This window comes from Opisthocomus hoazin, chromosome 5 (assembly GCF_030867145.1).
Source record: "Opisthocomus hoazin isolate bOpiHoa1 chromosome 5, bOpiHoa1.hap1, whole genome shotgun sequence".
Classification (NCBI taxonomy): Eukaryota; Metazoa; Chordata; class Aves; order Opisthocomiformes; family Opisthocomidae; genus Opisthocomus; species Opisthocomus hoazin.
The window spans coordinates 13230458-13255317 of record NC_134418.1 but is presented as its reverse complement, the minus strand read 5'-3'; the positions used below and the strand labels follow the sequence as shown (position 1 = coordinate 13255317).

General features: G+C 39.0%; 1 protein-coding gene across 4 annotated transcripts in view; it reads left to right on the top strand.

Moving 5' to 3' along the window:
* The window catches only part of SORCS2 (sortilin related VPS10 domain containing receptor 2), a 595440-nt gene that overhangs the window by 530373 nt on the left and 40207 nt on the right, over positions 1 to 24860 (top strand). For all 4 annotated transcript variants that reach the window (XM_075420456.1, XM_075420460.1, XM_075420458.1 and 1 more), the window contains exons 13-18: positions 5422 to 5513; positions 6981 to 7088; positions 20564 to 20684; positions 22500 to 22633; positions 23254 to 23382; positions 24597 to 24768. In XM_075420456.1, the coding sequence (XP_075276571.1) occupies positions 5422 to 5513; positions 6981 to 7088; positions 20564 to 20684; positions 22500 to 22633; positions 23254 to 23382; positions 24597 to 24768 (756 nt within the window). The remainder of the gene's footprint in view (positions 1 to 5421; positions 5514 to 6980; positions 7089 to 20563; positions 20685 to 22499; positions 22634 to 23253; positions 23383 to 24596; positions 24769 to 24860) is intronic.

The following is a 24860-nucleotide window of genomic DNA, read 5'->3' as shown; positions in this document are numbered from 1 at the left end:
TAAAGTATATCCAGAAGAAAAACCAACATACCCTCAAAGGACCAAAGTGGGTCAACAAGTAAGAATTTCAGTTAAAATAGTGTTTTAGTGTTCAGCTGAGATAAAATTTAGTTGTGTTATTTTCTGAGAACAAGTGTGAAAATGTTCTCACTAGTGTTAATGAGCTTGGGGAGTTGGAGATAAAAGAGGAAAATACTGATAATTTCTTACATTGCTATTGTAGAGTGCCATTAATACTCCACAGAAGGACTTTTTAGAAGTACATTATTTATGTCATGATAACGTCTTTTGAGGTTTAAAAGTTAAAATTTTATGCCAAATTCCATATTGAAATCAAGCATATCATAAAAAGGTGTTTAAATGCAAAAGCCTTCCAGAATTTACAGTGGATACTGTGATGTCTAATACTTCACAGAGGTCTCTTTAATAATTTATTGTTGCTATTTGCCAAAGTTCTATAGTTTTTCTGGTGTGAAAAATAAGAAGAAAATGGTGAAGAGGATCAAATTCATATTTCTGCTGCTTTTTATTTGTGAGACCCTCAGGCAAATGATATGTGATGAAACTTGACCTTAAGATGACTAGTCATGCTGTAAAACCAGCCACAGCCTGATCCCTCATTCTGACAGTCAAAATGAAAAACATCATTGCTAGCTTTATTTTAATTAAAACTGCTATGAAGCCTTTGAAGAAGCTTACTCAATCTTAATATTTGTGATCAGAATGAAAATTTGGATTATTATGTATTTTATGGCCTCAGTGTTCATGATCAAACAGTGATACATTTCCTTTCTCTGTTGGAGCAGAAGACAAGGCTTCGGTCAGATGACATGGGAATTATTTAGAGAGTAAATTACAGGTTTCCTGAGCTGGTAAAACCAGAGCAAAGCTCACGTTTTGGCACAACTCTTCGGGTGGTTTTAAGTCACTGACTTGGAACCTTAGTGGTTGTTGTTAGTGGGTGCCTGTCGCCTTTCTTACATGCCATATGTGATGTTGCAGGGCTGTCTACAGACCAGAAGAGAGGTCTTTGCTTGTGTACAGGAGCAGAGCAACGCAGAACAGTAACTATAAAAGACTTAGGAGAAAAGGCAGTTCAAGGAATTCATTAAATGCTTTCCTGGAATAATGGCAGTATTGGTTCATAGGAATATAGGACAAGAAAGGACAAAGATCATGTAATTCAACCATATGATCTGAGATGACATCGAACGTACCAGGCACACGTCTAACAGAGGGTTACCAGACCTGTTTGTTAATCCACTGTAGGACATTCAGCAGTCTGGCTACATGGTGTTTCGCCGTTCTTCAGAGATTTGTCTGAATATTTGACATAAGCTGGCTGTGTGTTTTGCTGCTGTTATTGCAGTTTCACAAATTCTGCAAAGTAAGTTAATTTCTGTTTGTCTTTGGAGAGGACTGGTTTCCTGTCACCTTTGAATAACTTTTCAGATGTTGAAAGGTGATTATCGTGTCTACCCAGAGTATACGGGTTTTTCCCTTGGGAAAAAAACAAACTAAAATCCACTGATTTTCTTAATGGATCAAATTTCTAAAGTGCTTTTCTTTTTTGTTGCTCATTTATCAGACTATTTAATATGATATCCCTCTCCTGAAGCATGATAAAACTGAATGCAAAAATCACAATTTCTGTCAGTACCAAACAGAATGAAATGATTGCCCTTGATGTCTTGACATTATTGGCACCTCATTTCAGAAGATTTCACTTCTTTGCACTAGCATCGCATTGTTGACTCAAATTGTTTCTGAATCATAACTGGGACCAGTCCCTGTGTTCCTGGATTTATAACAAATTCTCAGTTTAACAATGCTCTACTGATTATTTTCCTTCTGTCATTTCTTAACCAGCTGTACACACTTGAATGATTTCAGCTGAACCCCTGTTTCCATAGCTTGCACATGGTAAGGTCATATGAGAGGTCAGGAAGACTTACTATGGTAGGATATACAGCCAGTATTTACTGGTAGAAATAAAAATGCCCATATGAGAGTTTTGTGAAATTAAGAAAATACTGGTGATAAATGGAAAAGTAAAAACAAGGACTCTAAGTAGCCACAATTCCTCTTGGGCTGACTCCAGTTGTTCTTCTGCCTTTCTGTTGCATGATGCCTGAGCTGCTGGTTGGTATCACCTGAAACCGTCACTCCAACGTGTACCATTTTAAGGCAAACTGAAATCTGTGACTGTGCATCGTACAACATCACACTGTAAATAGCGGTAGTTTAGGAGCTGGTCGACAAGTAGCTTAAACATCCAGCCAGCAGCAGTGATCTGGCCTGTAGGAGAAGGGAATCTCGCCTTGACATTGTCATGAACTATGTGGGCTTAGATCATCTCAAGTGAACCACAAACATCTAGCCTGAGGTGAACTCATGGGACAGATATATCTATCTGGAAGATTTTTATGTCTGTTATACCAGGAAGACAATACCATAAAGTGGATAACGAACATGGTAGGAGTCAGATAGATAAATAAGTCTTGGATCCTGGCAGAAATGGGCTACCTTTGAACACAATTTCAGACCGTACAGACTTTATCATCTTTTTCCCCCTTTGGCCCTGTTATTTCAGTCCTGATTTTTAAAATATTAGGATAATCTGTCAAATGCTAAGGATGACCTTGTGTATACATATGTGTGTGTTTTATTTATTTTTTTGAAAAAACAGCTTTCTGTTCACAGTTGTGGTTGCCATTGTTATTTGAACAGCATCTGGTACAACACTATGCTTGAAATAGGGCAAACAGAGTAAGAGAAAGGTCTGCCTTTAAAAAAAATTGCTTAAATAAAAGGGAAAAAAACAGCAACAAAAGAACTTTCGTATTGGATCTGCTACCAAAGTAGCTAGTGTAGCAACAAAATACTCAATGAAGATAATAAGGTCGCACAGAAAGTCTGCTATATGTCTAGGAACGGAATCTGGATCACTGCAGCTTTAGGCCAGTGCTTTGTTTTCTGGGATATTGTTTCTCTATGTCAAATTCTTTTGTATCAAAGCAGTTTGGAAAACCTTTGTTTAAGCAAGACTAGTTGTTTTTCTGCAGACATCTTAAGAGATGGGTGATAACACCTTTAAGCACAACAGGAAAGGCTGCAATCCCAGCCTCTCATCCCTGGGAAGGTCCAACCGGCTCATTCTGTGTAGGAAAACTTCTACTTCCAGATTTGAAATTAGAAATGGATGTCACTTGGTGGGAGAAGCAAGTGACTTTGGGCATTTTTGGTTACTTCTGAAACTCTGTATCTCAGAGTAATATTGTGTGGAGTGTATTTCTCTAGGATCATTTAAACATGTTTTAGTTGATTTCATGGAGGTCTCCTAATTGTTCCCAGTGGATATCCTGGTCTGAAATGGCTGCTGAAGCTGTTGGGACACAGGAAAAAACACAGAGAGCTGAGGAAGGGGAGAGAGAGGGGGAGGAAAGAAGCTGACATTACAATTGTAAAGCACATACCTTGCTCCAAAACACTAAAGACAAAAGAAAAAAATACAGAAATAGGTTATAAAAATCTACATCTGTAGTTGCTGGCTGCTAGTAAAGATCATAATAAATTTATTTCCTGACTTTTGTTAGTGGAGAGACATATATCGAAATTTGTGGCTGACTGTAAACATACATAGCACTTGTTCCTACGTTCAAAATTCTGCTCTAACACCAGGACCATCCTTGCCTACAAGCTTTGCAAGCTGTTTGTCTCGGTTTTGTTTATAGACAGTAGAGATAAATATTTACTTTTGTGCTGAAATCTGCAGGCATGGAATACTTCTTTTCAGTGTACTGAAGATGAAGAGTTTCTTTCATAAGGAACTTCGTACATTTTGGTTATAAAATGTTTGGAACGTGTCCAAGAAAAGCATGATACAAAGATGGCATTAATATGCCCATAATGTGTCCGCTGTTCTTTATAGTGTGCTAAAGCTGGGATACTAAAATCGTGCATGAGGAAGCACCGTGGTGCTTTTCTGGGAAAACCTTGTTTGGATAAAGTGATGCAGATACCAACTTCCTTTACCTTCAGTATGAAGGTGAAGCTTTTGGAGACTGCATATCCCAGCATATACTGTTTTGTTTTGATTTCAGCAAAAGTTCAAACAAAGTTTAGAGAAGGATCAAAACTCTGCTTGCTTATCTGACTCCAGCTGATCTCATCCTTTTGAAGTGCATCTAAAATTAATGTCTGCCCTTTACTGAATTATCTTCTGAAATACGCAGCTGTGTGGAACAAGTAGATAGATAGGACTGTAAATGTCTCAGATATCAGGGTTTTGCCTGGAAATTGGCAACATTGAAAAACTGATCAGACACTTGAAGCCTTAGTATTCCCATAAAATATGCTCTCACTAGCTGAGAGGAAGACTGAATTCTGGACCCAGATTAAATTCTTACTCTTTTTGAAGTAATTTTGAATGTGCTGTCATATATTTCTTCCCCCCCACCCCCCCACTGGTTCAGTCTTGCTGATCATTCCTCTAAATGTAGCATTTACTATTGTCAAAACCCAAGTGTTTAGTATTGTCATTATTTTTTCATTCACAAGGCAAAGTAAAACTAACTGTGTTTTTCAGCTTTGCTTTATCAAAGTATGTGAGAGGCTGCATGTTCACTATTAACTGCTGCTAAGTGTGTGTAGTAACTCTCACTTTAGCTCTTGCTCCTGTGTTAAACAAACTTTCACAGGATAAAAACATCAGTAAACCCTGTCTTAAAACAGATTTCAGATGTAAAAAAGGGAAGATATCTACCTGTTCATTTATTTTAGTACTGCTGATGACCTCTAGAAAATGAATGAAAAGAATTTAGGAAATTCTGAATCCTCTGAACCATTAAATCAATATTACATGTATTTTGGTTCAGAACTCAGAGCGGCCTCTGTGTGAGATCACATAAATTTGAATTGAAATAAATCATTGACACTAGAAATGCAGAAAACACGCTTCCACCAATTATTTCAAGTTCTGTAGAGTCTGGAGAACGGGTGAGAAATTCACGGACAGCAGTACTTTTCCTGTTTTCTTAGAATTAGACTACAAAGCATTTTATTCTGCAAGATACACAGAATATGGCAAATACCAAAGTAAGGTGACAGGTCACTTGGTGATATATAATAGGAAGGAATGCAGAATGCATACTGTGAGAAATATAAGCTTGGGCTAAAATCACGTTAGACAGTTTAATCTAACTGTGTTTTGAACCTGAACGTTTTCTGATTCACCTGCTTAACTTTCTTTTCTTTTACAGCCAGGAGGAATATAAGAGTTAAACTGACTTTTATGTCCTTTTCAATTTGGAGTGTGGACCTTATAAAACATATAATTCCTTTAATGCTGGTGTGCTTGTACATTTTATTTCTGCTGGTTTGCACATTTGCTTAGCTGGCCTATTTTTGTCCAAATTGTAGGTCTTCGAAGAAGAGCATCATATCTTGTACCTGGACCATGGTGGAGTTATTGTGGCCATCAAAGACACCTCTATCCCTCTGAAAATACTCAAGTAATCCTACAGTCAAGTAGAGTAGAGCTGTTGTGTATTTGAGACCTCAGGCAAAGTTCAGAGTTTAAGATGAGCATTTCAATGTCATCATGTACAAAATTCAGTTGGAGTCAGCTTAATTTAACATCCACTAAGCCAACAAAATGCAGGTGGATGTTTCCTAAAGACTACTTCATGGTGCTGAAGTTACCATGAAATAATGCATTAAGCATAATAAAATTTTCTTGCATCGATGTAGATATTTTAGCTTAAAAGGCTGTCCTGGACCTCTACAGTATAAGCCATGCTCAGCTTGATTGTTATCTGCTACTGGTTTGCACCAGCAGTATATGGCAATAATGCTCAACCTACGATGCACGTGCGGCTTAGGTATCCAGCCAGGATAGTTCATTCATCTGTAATAAAGCTCTGTCCCCTCCAAGGGCCACAGGGAACAAAGATGTTGAAGAATAGCCCTGAGTTGCTCTGGCAAGAGCAATATAATATTTCCTAGTGGGGAAAGGACTTATGTGTGCTTATGTGCTGTGTAACACAGTATGCAAGAAGCCAAATTCATCTGAGATATTCATGCGCAAATTAACTGTAGTATGCATAGATCCTGTCATATAGTGATAGTGCAGCAAATGGCCTTCTTACCTTCTCTGGAAGGGAAGATGTGCTGCAAAGCATTTTGTTTTAAATAATAAATCAAATATCAAGTTTTAAACTCTGTCATAGTTAAACTAAATACCGTATGTAATGGCATAAAAAACTATAATCTTCAGCATAAAAAAGGTAAAAGACCTTTGTCATTTGTGACTAGGTTCATTTTTGCACAATACTGTATACACTAATAGGAACCCAGTTATGTACTTGGTTAGCTAGAATGAAAGCAATAATTAACCTACTATCCAGAAGACCTGGAGGAAAAGTACAGAAGAAAAGAGACTCTGAATCACAAATTTTGGGTGCACAGAGTATTTGAAATATGTTTTGCTGATTCACCAGCATCTTTTGCAAATTTTTAAGTGGATGGTAGCAGCTGTGAAGGGCCATCACCTTGATGCCTGCAGTTACTGCACCTTCCACAATTTAGCGATTGAGCTGTTTTACCTCTCATGTTTCACTGACCTCTGCTTAACAGGCTTGTAGCTTAGAGACTATTAGAAAGAATGAAGTGTAAATTAACTTGCTCTCAAACCTACAAGGTAGCAAGATAATTCGTTGACGACGTCAGTTTTTATCTGCCTGACAATTTCCATTGTAGTGGCAAATAGATTACACACCTTCTAATAAAGATGTGAGCCCCTGGAAACGTTGCTGAGGAAAAGATCACATTAATACAATATACCGTCCAGGCATATTATATTTTTGTGATCATAAATCCTGGGCATTAGTAGGGAGGGGATTCTTTTTTTTGAAGGAATGAATGAATGAAGTTTTGTGTAATAATAGTTGTAAATGAAAACCATTTCTGCTTTCTTACAGATTCAGCATAGATGAAGGCCAGACTTGGAGTACACATAATTTTACCAGCACTTCAGTCTTTGTAGATGGATTACTTAGTGAACCCGGAGATGAGACGCTGGTCATGACGTAAGTTTCTGGTTTCATCTCTCTTTTCAGGGCGCTCTCTGCTTATGCACTTAAGCATATTTTTAATCGTGGATGTTTGAGATAGTCCTTGAGTCAATGTGCAGTCACACAGACTCTTATGCTGATGTCCAAAGAGCCCTGGCATGCAATCTGTCTTTGAAATTATCTGAGTGCACTGTTTCAGACTTGTAAAGATGAAGTGTTATGTCCGTATGAAATTTTGCAAAGTTACCACTAGGGAGAGGTGGAATAATAGGACTGCAAATACAAATCAGAGAAACTTAGATTAAAAAAATAACGATTTTCTGCATTTTTTCTGTTTTCCACAGATTCTTAGGCAGACTTCAGAAATGCTAAATATCTGTCCCTTCTGCTTGTGAAAATTGTCTTCACAGTGTAAACAACTGTGTTGTTGTCCTAGTAACTAGCCTTGCAGTACTTTGTGTAACCGAGCATTATGCTAACAAATAAATACACGTTCTAATTCTGTGCCGTGACTGAGGCAGATGCTGTGAACAGAAATTCTGCAGCTTAGGCCCCTGTTTATCTGTTTCAAAGGACCAGGGACATCTGGATCTGAGCTGCATATTTTGCTCCATCTGTAGGATGAATGCTAATATTTTAGAAGTGTCTGAGACTAAAAAACAGCTGTCCAATTAGAGAGAAAGGAACATGCTGACTGCAGCAGGAAAGGGGAACGCACTCAGAGATGTGCAGGTTGTTAGGTGTGCTTCTATCCGAACAGCTTGTGTCATCCTTTGTATTGGAGCTCAGTCTGTTCCTGACAAGCTGCTTCTCCTAGGAGTTACAAAGAGAGCTGCCTTTGACTTGTACCAGTAGCATTTTCCCCAGGGGAAAAACAAAATGCCCAGTGTGGAGCTGTGTAAAGGATCCTTAGCAAAACAGAAATCCTACCCAATGTACTCAAAAGCATTGTGCCAAGTTCACAATGCTGTACTGTGCAGGGATCATTTTGGTCTGTTCTCTCGTTCTTTCTCCATTGTCTCATTTATCCTCTGTTATACATATATGACCTGAGAAGAACAATATTACTCCACCGATTTCCCCTTCTATCAGCATAGTTTTTTTTTTTATGGTATAATATATGCTACATGGAGATACTTATGCCTTTGAATGAAGGATTTCCATTGATTTTAGTGGAAGCAGAGAGATCAAAATCTTATCGTAAACTGTACTTACTGGCAGATAAAACGATGTGTGATGACTTTGTGTTCTGAGGGTTTTTTTATTATTAAGTATCTTTAAAAACAGTGATTTTGTGAAGATGTACTTAAATATCTGGCTGAACAGGCTAAAGAGCTCATGTAAAACACTACCTTTTTGAAATTTTCCATCTCAAGTGTATAAAACTGTAGCCAGATTTCATACATGAGCCCAGACTGACAAAAAAGCATCATATGACTTTTATTTTTCTAAGGGCAGAACTTGAGTCTGACTCCATCATCTCAATGTCAGGCTTGTAGGATCTTACTTTGCAGCTAGTTCTACTGAATATGGAGGACGTCAACCACTTACTGTCACAGGCTAACCATGAAAAAACTTGCAGCCTTCCTACCAGACTCTGAAGATAATGGGAAGAATAAACTTGGAGTATGTGTTTCCTTGTTGCTATTATATAATCTTACTTGTCTCTCCTACTGCTTTTGATTGGGTTTTATCTTCAGGGTGACATTGTTGGCCCAGAGGTGCTCTATCTGACTTTACATCCAGATCTTTGGTTGTTCTGTCTGGCTTAGGTCATTTTCTCTTAAAACTTCATGCTTGCACTGAGCTGCTGGGAATGACTTAATCTACAGTGATTTGCTTTTTTTGAGAAATGTCATCCACTGATACACACTCCTTGAAAAAAAAAATCAGCTATGCCATTATTTCCATTTTATTAGATAAAAAGTGGGGTTTTTTTGGGAGAACAAGGTAAGATGAAGTTGGGTATGGTAATGGGAGTAAATTAATTGTGACATTCACCTTGAAGAATCCAAATCCATTACTAAGGACCTAGTCTGACATTTTTTACTTGAACAGGAATTGCATTTTCTCCCTTTGGTAAAGAGTTTGTTTGAATACGAACTTTGAATAAAGAGTCAGTGTCAAAATCTGCATAAATTAGCAGAGATAAATTAATTCTGAAGTGGGAAGGTAGTAACTGAAAAGGTTTACAGCAAAATGGTGGAACAGACATGGTTTAATTTAAAGTTTCTAAAATAAACTCACAAAAGAGTCAAAGAATATTTTACTTTTATGGAAAGCAGCTGTTACTGTAAAGTCTTGGTTCTGCTGGAGTCAGCGTAGGGATTTCGTTCAAGATTTTTAATTTTTATTAAAAAAATGAAATCCAGAAAAAGATTATCTGGGAAAGATGTTAAGGGACCTGGTAACACTGTGTGTATGAGTGACATCTCATTCTCCAGCATGGTGACTGGGACATTGACCTGACTTGTAAGGGACTTCCATTTGAATTCCCGTTCTGTCCTAACTTCCCCAAAATGAAGTGGTCTGGAAAGCTTTACTGAAGAAACAGGAGAATGGGAACCTGATTGCCTCAAGTCTTCATTTCAGAAAGTTTCGTGTGTTCTCCAAAATAGAAAAAAACCCCAAATGTTGACTTGTCAACAGTTTTCATAGACTGAGTTGTCATCTGTCAGTCGACATTAATCTAAATCATTCATCCAAATCCCCTGTAGTATTCAAAATATGTGCACACAAATGCTAAGGAAAATATATTTTATTCCATTGTTCTCTGCGATAGACCTAGTTAAGATTTTTAGGAGTTTTAAGCAGTAAGGTATTCATAAAGTTTAGGAAACTCGTTCTGTGTGAAAAAATCAATGTCTAAATGAAGAGCTCAAATCCACTCTATTGCTAAATGAATAAGTACAGTTTGCTAAGAAATTTTCTCAACAAATTGATATATATTCATAAAAATAGTGCATGGTCTGGTAGGATTTATTTTGTTCTAAATTCTTTAAGAATGAAAGTTACTGCAACCCAGTGTTATGCTTAACAATATATTGAGTTTGGGAGAAATTACTTAATAACAGTGGATTGAGTAATGGCCTAACTCAGTGGAAAAAGGAAGACTTTTTGTGTGTCTGAAATATTGATGTTCCTCTCCAGAGGAAGTAGTTCGTATAATGAAAGTTTCAAACCTGTTAAAATGACTTCTAAATCACAGTTCAGCTTCTGGGAGTGTGTCCCAAGCCGGGTGATTTAGATTGCAGTGTAAACCCAGTAGGCAAGATAACCGTGGTACCACAGACCATGGCCTCTTTTATAAGGCCAATAAAAGATTATATAAAAGGACTGCTTTTCTGTATGTGAAGTAGAATCAAAGTCTTCCTCATGGGTAATAGTATTTTTTTTCCAGAGGAATTTTTATTCTAAGGTCTTGTAGAGTAACAACTTCAGATGCTGCTGGGAGCTTCATGACGTCTCTGGACTGCAGAACTCCTGTGGATGCATCTTGTTCTCTTGAAAGTCCATTGTTGCATTCCTGTTGTGTTCCTAGATGATAATGGAAGCAAGAAAATAGTCTAATTTAAAGTTAATCAAAACAAGGTGGATATAACAGGTGTTAGATATTAGGGAGAACCCTCTGGGTTTTTGCAGCTGTTGATTCTGCTAGGAATATCAACCTCGGCTTTAACAACATCAATAATGTTCAACATTACATGTAGTTTGTGGGGCTTATTGTGCCACACGTGGCAGCACACTACTCCTGTTGTCTTTGAGTATCTTACTAGGTGGACATACGTCTCTGTGTTGTGAACTTTTCACTGAATTTCTCATACTGTAATGCTTACAAAAGGTAGAAAAATAGTAGATAAAACCTCGTTATGTAATAGAATAGCAGGTTTCCAAAGGCAAATTCTAGGTTTTGTTTGCAACTAGCTAATCTCTCATTGAGAAGCATTGCTCAGTTACGAAATGGTTGTTCTGCTCTCTGCATAATGAAGAACGTACGTATCTCTCAACAGATGGAGGAAACATATAGAAACACAGGAAGAGAATGGTGACCTTGCTGAAGGAGCATTGAAAAAGCAAGCCTATTTCAGTCTAATTTAGATGTCAGCTAAGCCAGACATACAGGTGCCTCTTTATGGGCAAGTTTCAGCTAGTGCTTTTGCTGGCACCTCCGTGGACACAGAATTTAACAGAGTAAGTCAGTGTTGTAGTGTCACTGCAAACCCCTGGTCTTGGAGCCAAGACCCTGGGACTGCCCTTTCTCTCCCTCTGCTCAAAAGAAGACTTGGAAATATGTTTGAATATGAGGAACTGAAAGGTTAAGAATCCATGTCCTGTAAAAGTTTTTTTTATCACTTTGTCCCTGTTTAAAGGAGGAGAGCAGGACATAAAAAAGGGTGACAAGTGACTTTTTTATTCAGATCGAGTCTTTGGGTCGTTTTGAGCCCTTGTCACTGAGTGAGTGCCTGCAGCTGTGGTGCTCTAACTTCTCTGTCAGGGAGACAGTTCCTTTATAGACTCTACTTCTGATAAAAGGTGATGATGAGTTAGACATTAGAAACTTTGAACCATAATAAAATTGTTCAAATATTTTCACTTAGATTTTGATGGGGCCTTGAACTCCATTTTACTCGATTTTGCTCTCAGAATGAAGAAGCTACAGTTTTGGTGACCACAAGCTATTTAGTCTGGCTTTGCCAGGTAAAGTCTGAATGAAGAATTGTCAATGTCCTACCTGTGACAAAAGAGATCTGATTTTTAACTATGTGAGTAGAAGAAAAAATTAGCTAAAGAATTAATTATAGAATTGTGTAACTATCCCAAATTAATTTCATCTTTAAGTAAGATGACAGCAGAGAGCTAAATGATGCAAAGCTGTCCTTTATAATGTCATCTGTTTCTTCTTAAATTAATCCATTTTGTTCACTACCCACCTTGTATTTACTTCTGCATAAAACATCAGGCTAGGCATTAAATATGCAATTTTTTCAAAACAGCTTACATGTTAAAAGGTTATTCTTGGAGAGGAATTTACCAAATAGATGGAAAAAATGTTGGAGGTAATTCACAAACAACACAGAGCCACTGAGCTTCTGGATAAAATGTGAACACGCCCATCCTGCTCCTCCCCAGCATTTCTCAGAATCTAAGCATTCACTTCCATTCTTTTTCCCTGAAAGAGCTGAAGCCAATATGTTTAGGCACAAAAAATGATTGGCAGTTATTATTTTTGGGGGACGGGAAACAGTCAAAAAACATATTTGGGTTCAATTTCAACTAAATTATTTCCTCCCTTCATTTTTCACTTTGGCAACCAAACAAAAAAAAAAAAAAGAAAACGTACTCTTCTCTTTAGTGCATTAAGTTTATGCATGTGTTTGTAGTTTAAGGCACTTGAATCATAAGTGTCTTAGCATATTTGCACGTGATCTGTTGTGTACGCAAGCACTGTTTATCTGCAGTTGCTTTGTGTAGGCAGGTGTCTACTTTTGCACATGGAAGCATTCATCATTTCTGTAGTTGTAATTTAGGAAGGTCATTGAAAATGTGATCTCTCATGTTCTTTTGGGGAATTAGAAAAATATGTGGAATTATAATCTTGATGTATTACAGACTGCAGCTTGAATCTTACATTACTTTCATCCATTTTACTCGTATGAACCCTTTGACTTCTCTAGTTTTTGTTGATTTTACAATGGTGTAAAAGAAGCAAAGACAACTGTTGGAAAGAAAGCATGTCTATAATGATTTTTCTGTCATTTTCTTTTTGAAAATTGTAGCTTTTAAATAGCACTGTAGACATAGTCATGGCTAACCGGGTCTTCCAACCCATATCCCCTTGAAAATCTTTGCTTAATAATGTTACTGCTTCTGTGAGTTCAGGAGCTACCTGTTGGCAACGGTTACGCTAGAGATAAAGTGCAGCCTGCCATGCCACGACCTCAACACTTCACTCACAGAATCACAGAATGTTAGGGGTTGGAAGGGACCTCTGTGGGTCCTTCAACTTGGTAATTTCATTACAGATTTTGGCATGGGGAAGTCATGAGTTTTGCTGTATATTCAAAGGCACTGTAATAATATAAACTACAACAGGCCAAAAAAGAAGATTGTCACATTTCTTTGCATTTTTAGTTATATTGTCATTGTTTGTAATAAAGGTCTAAGTGAAGCAATGAACTCGGCTCTTTGAGCTCACCATAAATTGACAAGAAGCTTCTAACACACTGTTCCTTTTAGGCGAGAGACAACTGAGAAAATTGCTGCTGTTTTAATGTAAATGGCTTCTGATATCTAGTGAACTATAATGTGGATTAAGTATTCAATTTGAAATTGCGATCGTGTTATAAAAATAGTCAGGGAGGTGTGACAGCTGGAAAAAATATTTTAACAGTACAGTAGGTTCACTGAGAATTGTGATTGCTACTAATATGATTTACTACGGGAGAGGAAGCCTTTCTTGGGAACAAGAACTAAACACCACTTTTCAGTACAGCTCGGTGACTGCTTCCATTTCAATGAATACTTTCCAAGAGACAGACTGAAAGTTGTTTAAATAGTTAACTAGCATCTCTGAGAGTCTGGTTTCCTTTCCCAGCTTGATCACATGCTCACTGTTGGATTTTGAGGTTTAAATCCATAAAGAATTTCAGTTACCTGCCTTTTATGCATATGCTTGGTCATCTTTGCTTAGGTGGTGCCCAGAAGAAATTAGATGTGTTATCCAAGATAGAGCCACGGAGACAGCCCACATTATCTGTATGTGGGGTCCTCAACTGAGTCTGACTCAAACCCCAGGTTTTACTGTCGATAGTTTTATACATTTGAAGGCTCTCCCAAAAGACTTGAGGTCCTGTTCCACACCTAGCTGGCATGCTAAGCGAGCAGAGGGTATCAACAGGGCAGTACAGGGCTGTGCAGACAATTTCTGCTACCTGGCAGCATGCTGTGTCAAATATCACAGTTGAAGACAAAGTCATGTAGAGGAGAGCAAAAGCCAATGCAGCACTTGGGAAATTAAAGCAACATGTCTAGAATGAAGGAGACATCTGATTTCAAACAAAAGTAGCTATGCATCATGCAGTTGTCACGTAGTCTTCAGTACGACTGCAAAACTTGGACAATTTAAGTTGCTGTGTTGAACATCTGAATAAATTCCACATCTGCTGTCTTCATGACCTTGGTGGGGTAGTACAGCAGGAGCACTTCCACTGCTCTGAGGTCTTTGAGTGTTCTTGGATATTCAGCAGTAAAGCAAAAATATTGCAGGTTCAGCTATGCTGCTCTGAACATCTGATGGGTATATCAGACATCAGGCTGCTCAAAGACATTTTCTTCATCTGGAGACAATATGGCTAGCAGCTCAAAGGTAAACCACCATAATATTACAAAAAGATGCTCAAGGCATGTCTTTATATAGCATTGGATCCATGATATGGGACACTATAGCTAAAATCCATCTGCTCTGACAAAGAATCACAGAATCACAGAATGGTAGGGGTTGGAAGGGACCTCTGTGGGTCATCTAGTCCAACCCTTCTGCCGAAGCAGGGTCACCTACAGTAGACTGTAGAGGACCTTGTCCAGGTGGGTCTTGAATGTCTCCAGAGAAGCAGACTCCACAACCTCCCTGGGCAGCCTTTTCCAGTGCTCCATCACCCTCAGAGGGAAGAAATTCTTCCTCATGTTCAGACAGAACTTCCTGTGCTTCAGTTTGTGCCCATTGCCCCTTGTCCTGTCGCTGGGCACTACTGAAAAGAGTCTGGCCCCATCCTCCTGACACCCACCCTTGAGATATTTGTAGGTATACATTAGGTCCCCTCACAGCCTTCTCTTCTTCAGGCTGAACAAGCCCAGCTCCCTCAGCCTCTCCTCACAGGAGAGTGTTTTGATACTGTGAAACCCTATGAACAAAATCCTGAAGAACACAGCAGAAATGCTAAGGAGGAAGGCACGTGTAGTGGTTATAAAAAGATGTTTGTGACATCTGAGATGAGCAGTGTGTTGTCAAACTCAGGCTCGTTTCTCCAGAATGAAGCCATGGAAGCTGAATTCTTACCTGGTAGGTCTTTGGGAGTCTCCAGCATCAGCACTATCGAAGCTTCAGTCTGGTGGTTTGCAAGTGACACAGGCAGCGGGCGACACAGCTGTTACTGCTCGTCTGAACTAAGAACATCTATTGAATAGATGCCCTTTTCTATTGAATAGAAACATGAATTTACTGGAAGAGATTATCATTGCATATCATTTGTGTTAAATTAGCTCCCCCTCATTATGAGCCTTATCAGGAACAGAAATAACCAGCAATCCTCCAGCAAATAGTTTAAATGAGTTAGCTTAAAAACGGCATTAAACTGTCTTAGCTATTGAATGATGCAATGAAATTAAAAAATGATGTGCTCATAAATGAACTAGGAGCAAATGTACAAAGTTGTTATGGCAACTGAAATACTGAAGTTAAAATTATGGATCCTGAATTCTTGCAAATAAAAGTAAATGAATTTCCAAGGTGACTGGAATTTATTTCAAAAATTATTTATCTCAGCATCATCTTTCATAGTTTCAACAGAATTGATGTGATGGCTTTCTAATGAAATATAATTAATCAAGAGGAAGGTTTTAGTAGCTTATGACTTACTATCATCTTGATATTTAACTTCTAATCATCAGTTACACTTGCTGCACTGTTCCATTTTTTCCATTCATATGATTTTATTGGACATATATATTTTGCACCTGAGCAATTAGATAGTGATTGCTGTTACGTATTGCTTTATTGTAGCTCATATTTTTGTCTAATCCATTGAATGCTACTTAATATATGCCTGCCTTTTTTACTTTGGAAAAATACTTCTTTTTTATTCTACTGATATTTGGTAATTCCTTTAAGTGGGCTATCCTAATGTGTCTGCAAAACCCTGTCCTCGGCAGGGCAACAACTGTTATTGCAGCAACAGCATTAATAATCGTGGGGTCATGTCTTCAAACAGCTTGCTAAGCTGGGTGCATGTAAGGTCCTGGATTCCGTAGGAAATTTTCCCCAGGAATTCCAAATCTATATGGTTGCATATTTCATGGGGTTTGTGGCTGTGCTGGAACACTTGCAGGAGTCTCAGGAATTTTATTTAAGCCAGAGAATTGTGAAATCAGTGGTACAGTTACTGTGGTGTGTCAGAACATGATTTTCAGTCTGTAGAATCAACAGCCATAATGGAAATAAGGGTGTTTGGGGGTTTTGGGGTTTTTTGTTTTTTTTTCTGGAAGAGGCTAGACCAAGAGGCAGAGAGGTTATTTCTGTCTTTTGCTGAAAATCCACAGAGGAGAGGCTTATAGTTTGTCTATTGAAGAAGTGCCTTTCCTGTATAAACATAGAGTTTACACATTTTCCATATTCTTCTAGTATCATTTGCATAATTTCTAGAATAATTTCTAAAATGTTTATAAAATTGCAGGATGTGGGACTGGGCAATATCTCAGAAGTTTATCTTCTCTATCTCTAACCCTGATGTTTCACTAATTTCTCACTCCAGTAAGCGAGGATATAAAACCTCAATAGCTTGTACCATTATCATTACAGAATCACAGAATGGTTGAGGTTGGGAGGGTCCTCTAGAGATCATCTGGTCCAACCCTCCTGCTCAAGCAGGCCTACCTAGAGCCAGTCACCCAGGACTATGTCCACATGGCTTTTGAGTATCACTAAGGATGGAGACTCCACAACTTCCCTGGGCAACCTATGCCAGTGCTTGGTCACCCTCACAGTAAAAAAAGTGTTTCATGAAGTTCAGTTCCTCCCATGTTTCAGTTTGTGCCCATTGCCTCTGGTCCTGTAGCTGGGCACCACTGAAAAGAGCCTGGCTCCATCTCCTTTGCACCCTCCCTTCAGGTGTTTATAGACATTGAGAAGATCCCCCTGAGCCTTCTCCAGGCTGAACAGTTCCAGTTGTCTCAGCCTTTCTTCATAGGAGAGGTGCTTCAGCACCTTCATCATCTTTGTGGCCCTTTGTTGGACTCTCTTCAGTCTGTCCATGTCTCTGTCGTACTGAGGAGTCCAGAACTGGACACAGCACTCCAGGTGTGGCCTCACCAGTGCTGAGGAGAAGAACTTAGAGAATCGTGAAGCTGTATCTTTTACTGATCCTTGTCCTTCCTCTTTTTTGCTCTTCCTCCAGGTCTTTTTGAAGACAACTCTTTGACATATAACTAGACTCAGAAGACATTTTGTTGTACTTCTCAGCTTTATCTTTTCCAAAGAAAAAAACAATTGTTTCAACCTTTCTTCACTGGTTACATTTTCTAAGCAGCTTTTGAGTCATCCTTGCCCCTTTTCAAATTAATTTTTAGTGGGTGTGTTAATATGCATAGAACATCCAAAATGGGACACCATAGTCTTCCAGAGGCTCCACCAGTGACAGATTAATCAAAATAATTACCTCCATGTTTTCTATTTTCCAGTTCTAAGTACAACCTAGAATTAGTCTTTCTTGTTTTGCAGCAACATTGCAGTTTTTTTTTAATTCCCCTGATTTCCCCAAGCCTTTTCTTTGCTATTTGGAAGTTATTCTCCATTTTCATTTTGCGCCTCTGTTGTGGTTTGTTGTGGTTTTGGTTTTTTGGTTTTTTTTCTCCTAGGAGTACTTTTTGCAATTGGTTTTGGAGTATTTCATCATGTTGATTTCTTACCATTGCTTCCATCAGTCAGTGTCTGCCCCCTTCCTTCTGTGTTATCAGCAAAATTCTGTGTGCATTTGTTATTTGACCACAGGGATGTTAATGAAAATAGTTGCTGTGGACCCATCACATCTTTGCAATGCATATCTCAAAATATTTTGCTGTTAGATAACTACTTTTTGAAAATAGATTCTTTTAATTGGATATGTACTCCCATTCCTCATTAAAATGATCTTATCTGCACTGGTGTTTTCTTTTTTATGTTGAGATAGTGTCAGCTAGAACTGTGTAACAGTTTTAACAAAGGTCAAAGTATGCTACATTTTCACCTTTCCTTTATCCAGTAAGCCAGTTACTTTGTAAAAGAAGGAAATTATATTAGTGTCATATGATTTGGTTTTGACAAATCTGTGGTGGCTGTTTGTTATCATTTTAATTATCTCCAAGGTGCTTATAAGTGGATAGCTCCATAATTTATTTGGTATCTTTGTGGATATCAGAATTAATTCTGTAACTCCCTGGGCTCTGTTTTGTTGGTCTCTATGTATGGTTATATATACACATATATATGTGAGTGTGTGTATGTTTTCCATAGTCGTCTGGAATCACCTTTAACATCTGTGAGGTCTTGAAGATGATGATTAATAGTTCGGAGATTTTGTTTTGTACTTTCAGGAGAATTTCATTATGCTGTACTGCACTGAACTCAAACAACCATCTGCTTTCTTCTCCTTTCCTGACTAATCTGACTGAGATAACTAACATGAATGAAGATAATTTCATTTGTTCAATAGATAATACTTTTCTTGAGGCAGGAATGGAGCTTTGACAGGACTTGGCTCCTTGCACTTGAATGTATTTGTTGATAAATGAGTTACTAAAAAAATGTAACCAATTTGTAAAGTTTTGTGATGTCTAAAGAAGCATTCAGTGAGGTAGGTAGTTGCATAAGCACACGATGAAGTCTGTGTTATGTTAGTACCTTGTATGGAGAAAAAAAGAAAAAAGATTAAAAAAAAAAGTTACAGGTATTTAGCGTGCAAAAGACACTTCATGCCTGTCAGCAAAGCCAGTCATATTGAAGCAGGCATTGTGGAAAAAGCATGAGACCACCTAAGTAGTCACTTTATTGCGTATGTTACTGCAAGTGAATAAGATTATATGGTCACAGCAGCTCTCAGGATCCAGCTAAACCAGAAAAAGGAACCAAACCTGTAGGTCTTGATGCAAGACAGTCTTTCTGCTGAGAGGAGTGGGACCACACACCTATGAGCACATACAGCCAGTGGACTGAGCCACATTTTTTAGTTTTTGTGTATTGTTTCTACTTCTGACCCACAGGTAGATTGAAAAGGAAAGAAAGTTAGATCATTTAAATCCTTTAATCTCAGAGCCTTACTAAGAACAGGGTAAGACATGCAAACTAAATATGTGTGTTTCTGTTTAATTAAGTGGACTTCTGATGGGGAATTTTCTGTGAGCATGGATCATTTGGTTATAACGTGGGCAGTATGGGCAGTAATCTATAGATACCTACAACTCTGTTCTATGGCTGAGAAGTAAAGGCACCAGAAAGGAAAGGGGGAAGTCACTCTACATCTTTAGTGTCTGCAACTATTTTTCAGCCTCTTTGGTAGATTTCGGAGTTCTACATCCATCTATCAGGGACGAGGCTTAGTGCGATGATGTTGCCTCTGTGCTGCAGAGAATCCACTGTCTCCTCACTTCTGGTCTACCCTGGTTTCTCTTTGAACCTGGTGTTCAGGAAAAGAGAAATGACTGTGCACAGCAGAATACTTCTAGCAAAACTGTATGATTCCTGCTGGGCCGGGATTTGGACAAAACTGAAGGCAAAACAAAAGGAGTAAATTAGTTTGAAGAATGCTACTAAAGCCTGGAATATTAACTCCTCTATGCAGTATGAATTGCACAGAAATTGTTGGCTTCAGAATCAACCTTAAATTCTTTGGCAAGTAAGCCACATAAGCTTGATACAAACCACAAATACATTTGACTTTTACCCAAATAGAGTCTTTATCCTTTCTAATTTGTTGCTGGATGTCATACTTACCCATTTTGTTTTTGAAATAAATATTCTGACTTTGAAAATGTTGGCTCCTTTGAAAGTGCAGCTTGGTTTTAAAAGCAATGAGATTTCCAGTTTTTTTCCGAGAATAAATTTGCTGTTTGTGGCTGGCTTTTGTTATACATTGGACTATCTGGAGTGAAGAGGAGACTGAGAGTTTTTCAGCCCAGTATGTAGATTCAGTATATTCCTTAGAAATGAATACAACTTTACGATACTGCTGTGAGTTTGAACAATAGCAAATTGACATCTGAAATCTGTAGAAGTTAAGAAAAAAACCCAGAAAGACAACTGTAGAAGTTGCACCATAATCAGAAGGAACGAGTAACAGAGCTGGAAATTGAATCCGGTGATTCTGAGCTCTGCTCCCTGATCTGAGCTCCCTGTCAAAAAATATTTCATATAACAAGATAATAGGCAAAAATACTGGGTTCCAAATTAGAAAAGGTAGTGCAGGTCCATTTAAATTTTGGGGTAGTTTTCTGGGGGAAAAAAATCTCTTATCTATGAGCTATCTTGTTTCATTGTAGAGTTCCATAGACACAATTGGCAAGTGTTTTCTAACTTGGACGTGTTTTATATGAAGAAAAATAAAAGCGGAATAAAAGATAAATAAAAGAGGACTTTTCAGTAGGGAACCATGACCATGGAAAGGAAAAGACAGAACTGAAAATTTGAATCTCAGATGTATGGTATTTCTTTCCAGCAAGATTTTACTTTTGATCTTCTTGTTCAGAGTCTTTGGACATATTAGTTACCGTTCGGACTGGGAACTTGTGAAGGTGGACTTCAGACCGTCCTTCCCCAGGGAGTGCACTGATGATGACTATGAATCTTGGGAGCTCACAAATCTACAGGTATTCATGGTCTTATGTTAACAGCTACAACTTTTCCGTAGGTTTCAGATTCATGGAGAACTGTGTGCTAGGAAAATGTTTTGAAACAGAATTTGGATGCTACGTCCCCAGCTTTGTTCTCCCTATGTTGGTATTTGCTGATTTTACAATAGTTTAAAGCGGAGGAGGATTTTGTGTTCCTTTGGACTCTGTGATCTGTGTCCTGGGAAGGGCAGCAGTGTATCTGGTGGTCTGCCATAATAATAGGTGGTCCTGCTGGATTGTGATACATATACCATAAACTAAAATGTGCAACATTGATTGAAGCAATTTCAACATGTAGTCATATGTTCTGCCAACTTCCTGACCACATACCGTACTGATATATAAATTGCCATAAGTAAAGCCCGTTCCAGAAGTAATTTAGGATCTCAGTGGACCGATCATGTAATGAGGTCCAGTTGTTTTGGGCAATGTCATTTCTGCAGTAATGCATTAGGGCTGTGCTAATCCTGGGTCTCTGGCCAAATCCAGTTTTGGGAAGCTACATTCTCTATACAACATATTGATTAAAGACATCCCTTGCCAGCTTCAATTCCAGGTGAGCCTTGGCCTTCCTCGTCGCATCCCTGCATGCTCTCACCACGTTTCTGTACTCTTCCCAAGTGGCCTGTCCCTCTTTCCACATTCCATGGACCTTTCTCTTCTGCCTGATCTCCGCTAGAAGCTCCTTGTTTAACCATGCAGGTCTCCTGCCTCCTTTGCTAAATTTCTTTCTCAGGGGGATGCATTGCTCCTGTGCATGGAGGAAGTGTTGTTTAAAGAGCGACCAGCACTCATGGACCCCCCTGCCTTCGAGAGCCCTGGCCCACGGGATTCCTCCCAGTAGCTCCTTGAAGAGGGCAAAGTCAGCCCTCCTGAGGTCCAGGGTTTTGATCCTGCTTATCGCCCTGCTTCCTCCACGCAGGATCCTGAACTCAACCATTTCATGGTCACTGCAGCCGAGTCCACCTCCAGCCCTCACATCCTCCACCAGTCCCTCCTTGTTTGTTAACACGAGGTCCAGCAGCGCGCCTTTCCTTGTTGGTTCCTCCACCACTTGCATCAGAAAGTTATCATCGATGCTCTGTAGGAACCTCCTGGATTGCGCCTGCCTAGCTGTATGGTCTTCCCAGCTGATGTCAGGGTGGTTGAAGTCCCCCATGAGAACCAGGGCCTGTGACTGTGAGGCTGCTTGCAGCCTTTATACTTCTTGCTTGGGAATGCTGTGTATTTACAAGGAATGTTTTGCAGATCTGAGCCTAAAAAGTTAACAGTGTATTGGGATATTGGCATTGAAATGGCTTTCAGGAATTGGAAACTACTAAAATGACTTTGACAGAGTACTTGCAGCTGCCCAGTTACCAGTGGAGTGTGTTCAGATAGTCTTAATTCTACCTTTGTCCACATGGTTGATGCTTCGTGTTGACTGCTGACACGAGACAGTGGTTTACATAGACCTTCAGCCATGTGCATCCACGCTGAATTTTTAAATGGACAATTGTAGGGCTGTGCCTGGATTGTGCAAACATGAAACATGGGTTAAACTGCACTTGAAATTTTCATGTACATCTTTGGATTTGTGCCCTGAAACATCGTGTATGTTACAACTCTGTAATGGCGCATTAGTGGATGGCAGTGGGTATGAGAACTCTGTATACCTATACATTTGCATATGAAAGAGTTGATACAAGTTTATAGCCTTGGCAGCAAGACCAGCCTTCCTCATGACAACATAAGGTCACGTCTGTGTGGTGTAGGTTACACGTGCAATAAGTCCAGTGCTTTGATGTTCAGGGTGATCGTTGCATCATGGGCCAGCAGAGGAGCTTTCGGAAGAGGAAGATTTCATCGTGGTGCATTAAAGGGAGAAGTTTCACATCAGCTTTCACATCCAAAGTCTGTGAGTGTGTGAACTCGGATTTCTTATGGTGAGTCTGTCTTTGGACCTTTTGATCTGTTGCTAGTAAATAGTTACTTAGAGTTTGAGCTGGGTTTATTTTCCTCCTTTTGCCCCTCTGCCCACATAGCCTGCATAAACACACAACCTGTACTTTGAACAACAAGTTGCTTTTGCATTTGCCGTTGTTTAAAAACATTGCCATGTTTTAAGTGTTTGTTTCGCTTGACTGAACAAATCCTGATGTTTTTCTCTATTGATCAAGACGTGAAAAATGACCATTTGATTGATTTATAAAGCAAGTAAACCCTGTCTATTTGCAAATTAAGCAAAAAAAAAAAACAACCCCAAAACAAAAAAACACAGAAGAAATGTTTTGGTCTGAGTGGCAAAGGAAACCTTTTAAAAATCTAAGCTACCAGGAGAGTTAATTTTGCAGAACAGACAAAATAATTACAAGCAGCTTTTCCCCCAGGTGTGCACAACTCCCTTTGAAATTAGAACAGAACTGGCTTCATCAACTTGTATGTTCAGCTGGTAGAATAATGTTAAAAAGCTCTTTTTACTCTTAAAAAAGTAGTCTCATCCATCCCAGATTAGACTGCTGAATGAAGTGTGGATAGTAACACCCTCAGTGTTGATGTTTTTCAGTGATTACGGGTTTGAGCGCTCTGCACCATTGAAGTCGGAGTTGAGCAAATGCTTTGCTGACTTTTGGTTTAACCCAGAAGCACCTCCTGAAGACTGTGTGCTGGGGCAGGCATACACCAGCAGCACTGGGTAAGCTGATTTTGTGTTCAAGTGGCTTGCAGAGGCTTCCAGAGTGGGAGAGAAGATTCCAACCAAGGGCCACAAAAGTGGTTTCAATGGTTTTGTAACCGTTGCTACACTTCTGACAGAAAAGTCCATTCAAAGGCTCCTTTTTTAGCCCGTTGCTTGAGTTCAGACCAGCTTTCAGTTTGAAGCCAATGAATTACTCTGAGGAGCCAGTAACATCTCACAGGACTTCCCAGTCTCTCACTTCCATAGGAGTAAGGAGTTCTGTGGAGAATAGATTCTCTTGCTGACCATATGGGACACTCAGAATCAAAGGAAAGCTTTAGTAACTGTAAACAATGCCATATAGAATATACACTACAATGTAGTCTGACGTCTGTGCTGAGAATAACTTGCAGCTGGCATCTATTCTGGCTTATCATAACATCATCTCTGTCAGTTGTGGGGATAAGAACCAAATGACGAAATGTCAAATCTGGCAATAGAATCACAGTCTCTGTGTATATTTGCCTTACCAAGGAAAATGATGCCTTTTGAGTTGTGGCTGACAGCTGTGATATACAGAATAGGAATTCAAAAGAGCAAAAGCTGACTCCAATTTTAAAGGATGTTTAAAAATAACATACCTGAGTGAAACTGATCTGTAAATAATTACTATACACATCCAAGATTTTTGTTATTAATTCTTCAAAAGTGTTAGGCTTTTCACTCTTTGATACTGTTATGTTAAATAAATGCTTTAAGTGTCTTAAGAAATGCATAGATTTGAGAGGAGCAGATAAGCAATTGGTTCTGGGTTAATGCAGAAGCTGCCTGATCTAATTTCTTCCTGATATTTGGGATTTGAACCAAGGCCTCTAGAGCAATGAAGACTGTTGAAAGCTAGGAAAGGGTATGGCAGAGAGAGCAGCAGACTATCTAGCTTGTGGAGGGCTTGTCAGGCATGTTTCTGAGCTTGAAAAGGCAGACTCTTGCAATGCAGGCAGTGAAATCCTCATTGTGCTCCACGCCCTTTCTTCAACAGGTTTTACTCAGTAAGGGCAATGTCCGTCATCAAAGTATTTGCATCATGAGTTGGTTTGGATCATGTGCAGTCTTGTCTGTTTGTGAACCCAAGGAATATTTGTTAGCTGCTATCACACTCGCATTCAGTGCCTCTGATGGCATTCTCCCTCTCACCTCCGGTTCATTGTGCTCGCTGCTTACTGTTTTTGCAGGTACAGGAAAGTTGTTTCTAATGTGTGTGAAGGTGGTGTAGACCTGCAACAGAACTTGGCACAGCATATGTGTCCATTGATTGCCCCCAGGGGACTTCAGATCAGCATCGGAGAAGAAAGTCTGGCTGTTAAGCCTGGGGAAGACATCACCTTCATCGTCAGACAAGAGCAGGTAGTAATGAACATTGGCTTTCTGAAAGTTTCCTCACTATTTTTATGGTTCCTTTCTCTCCTACCTTTTATGCTGCTGAATGAGATTACGTT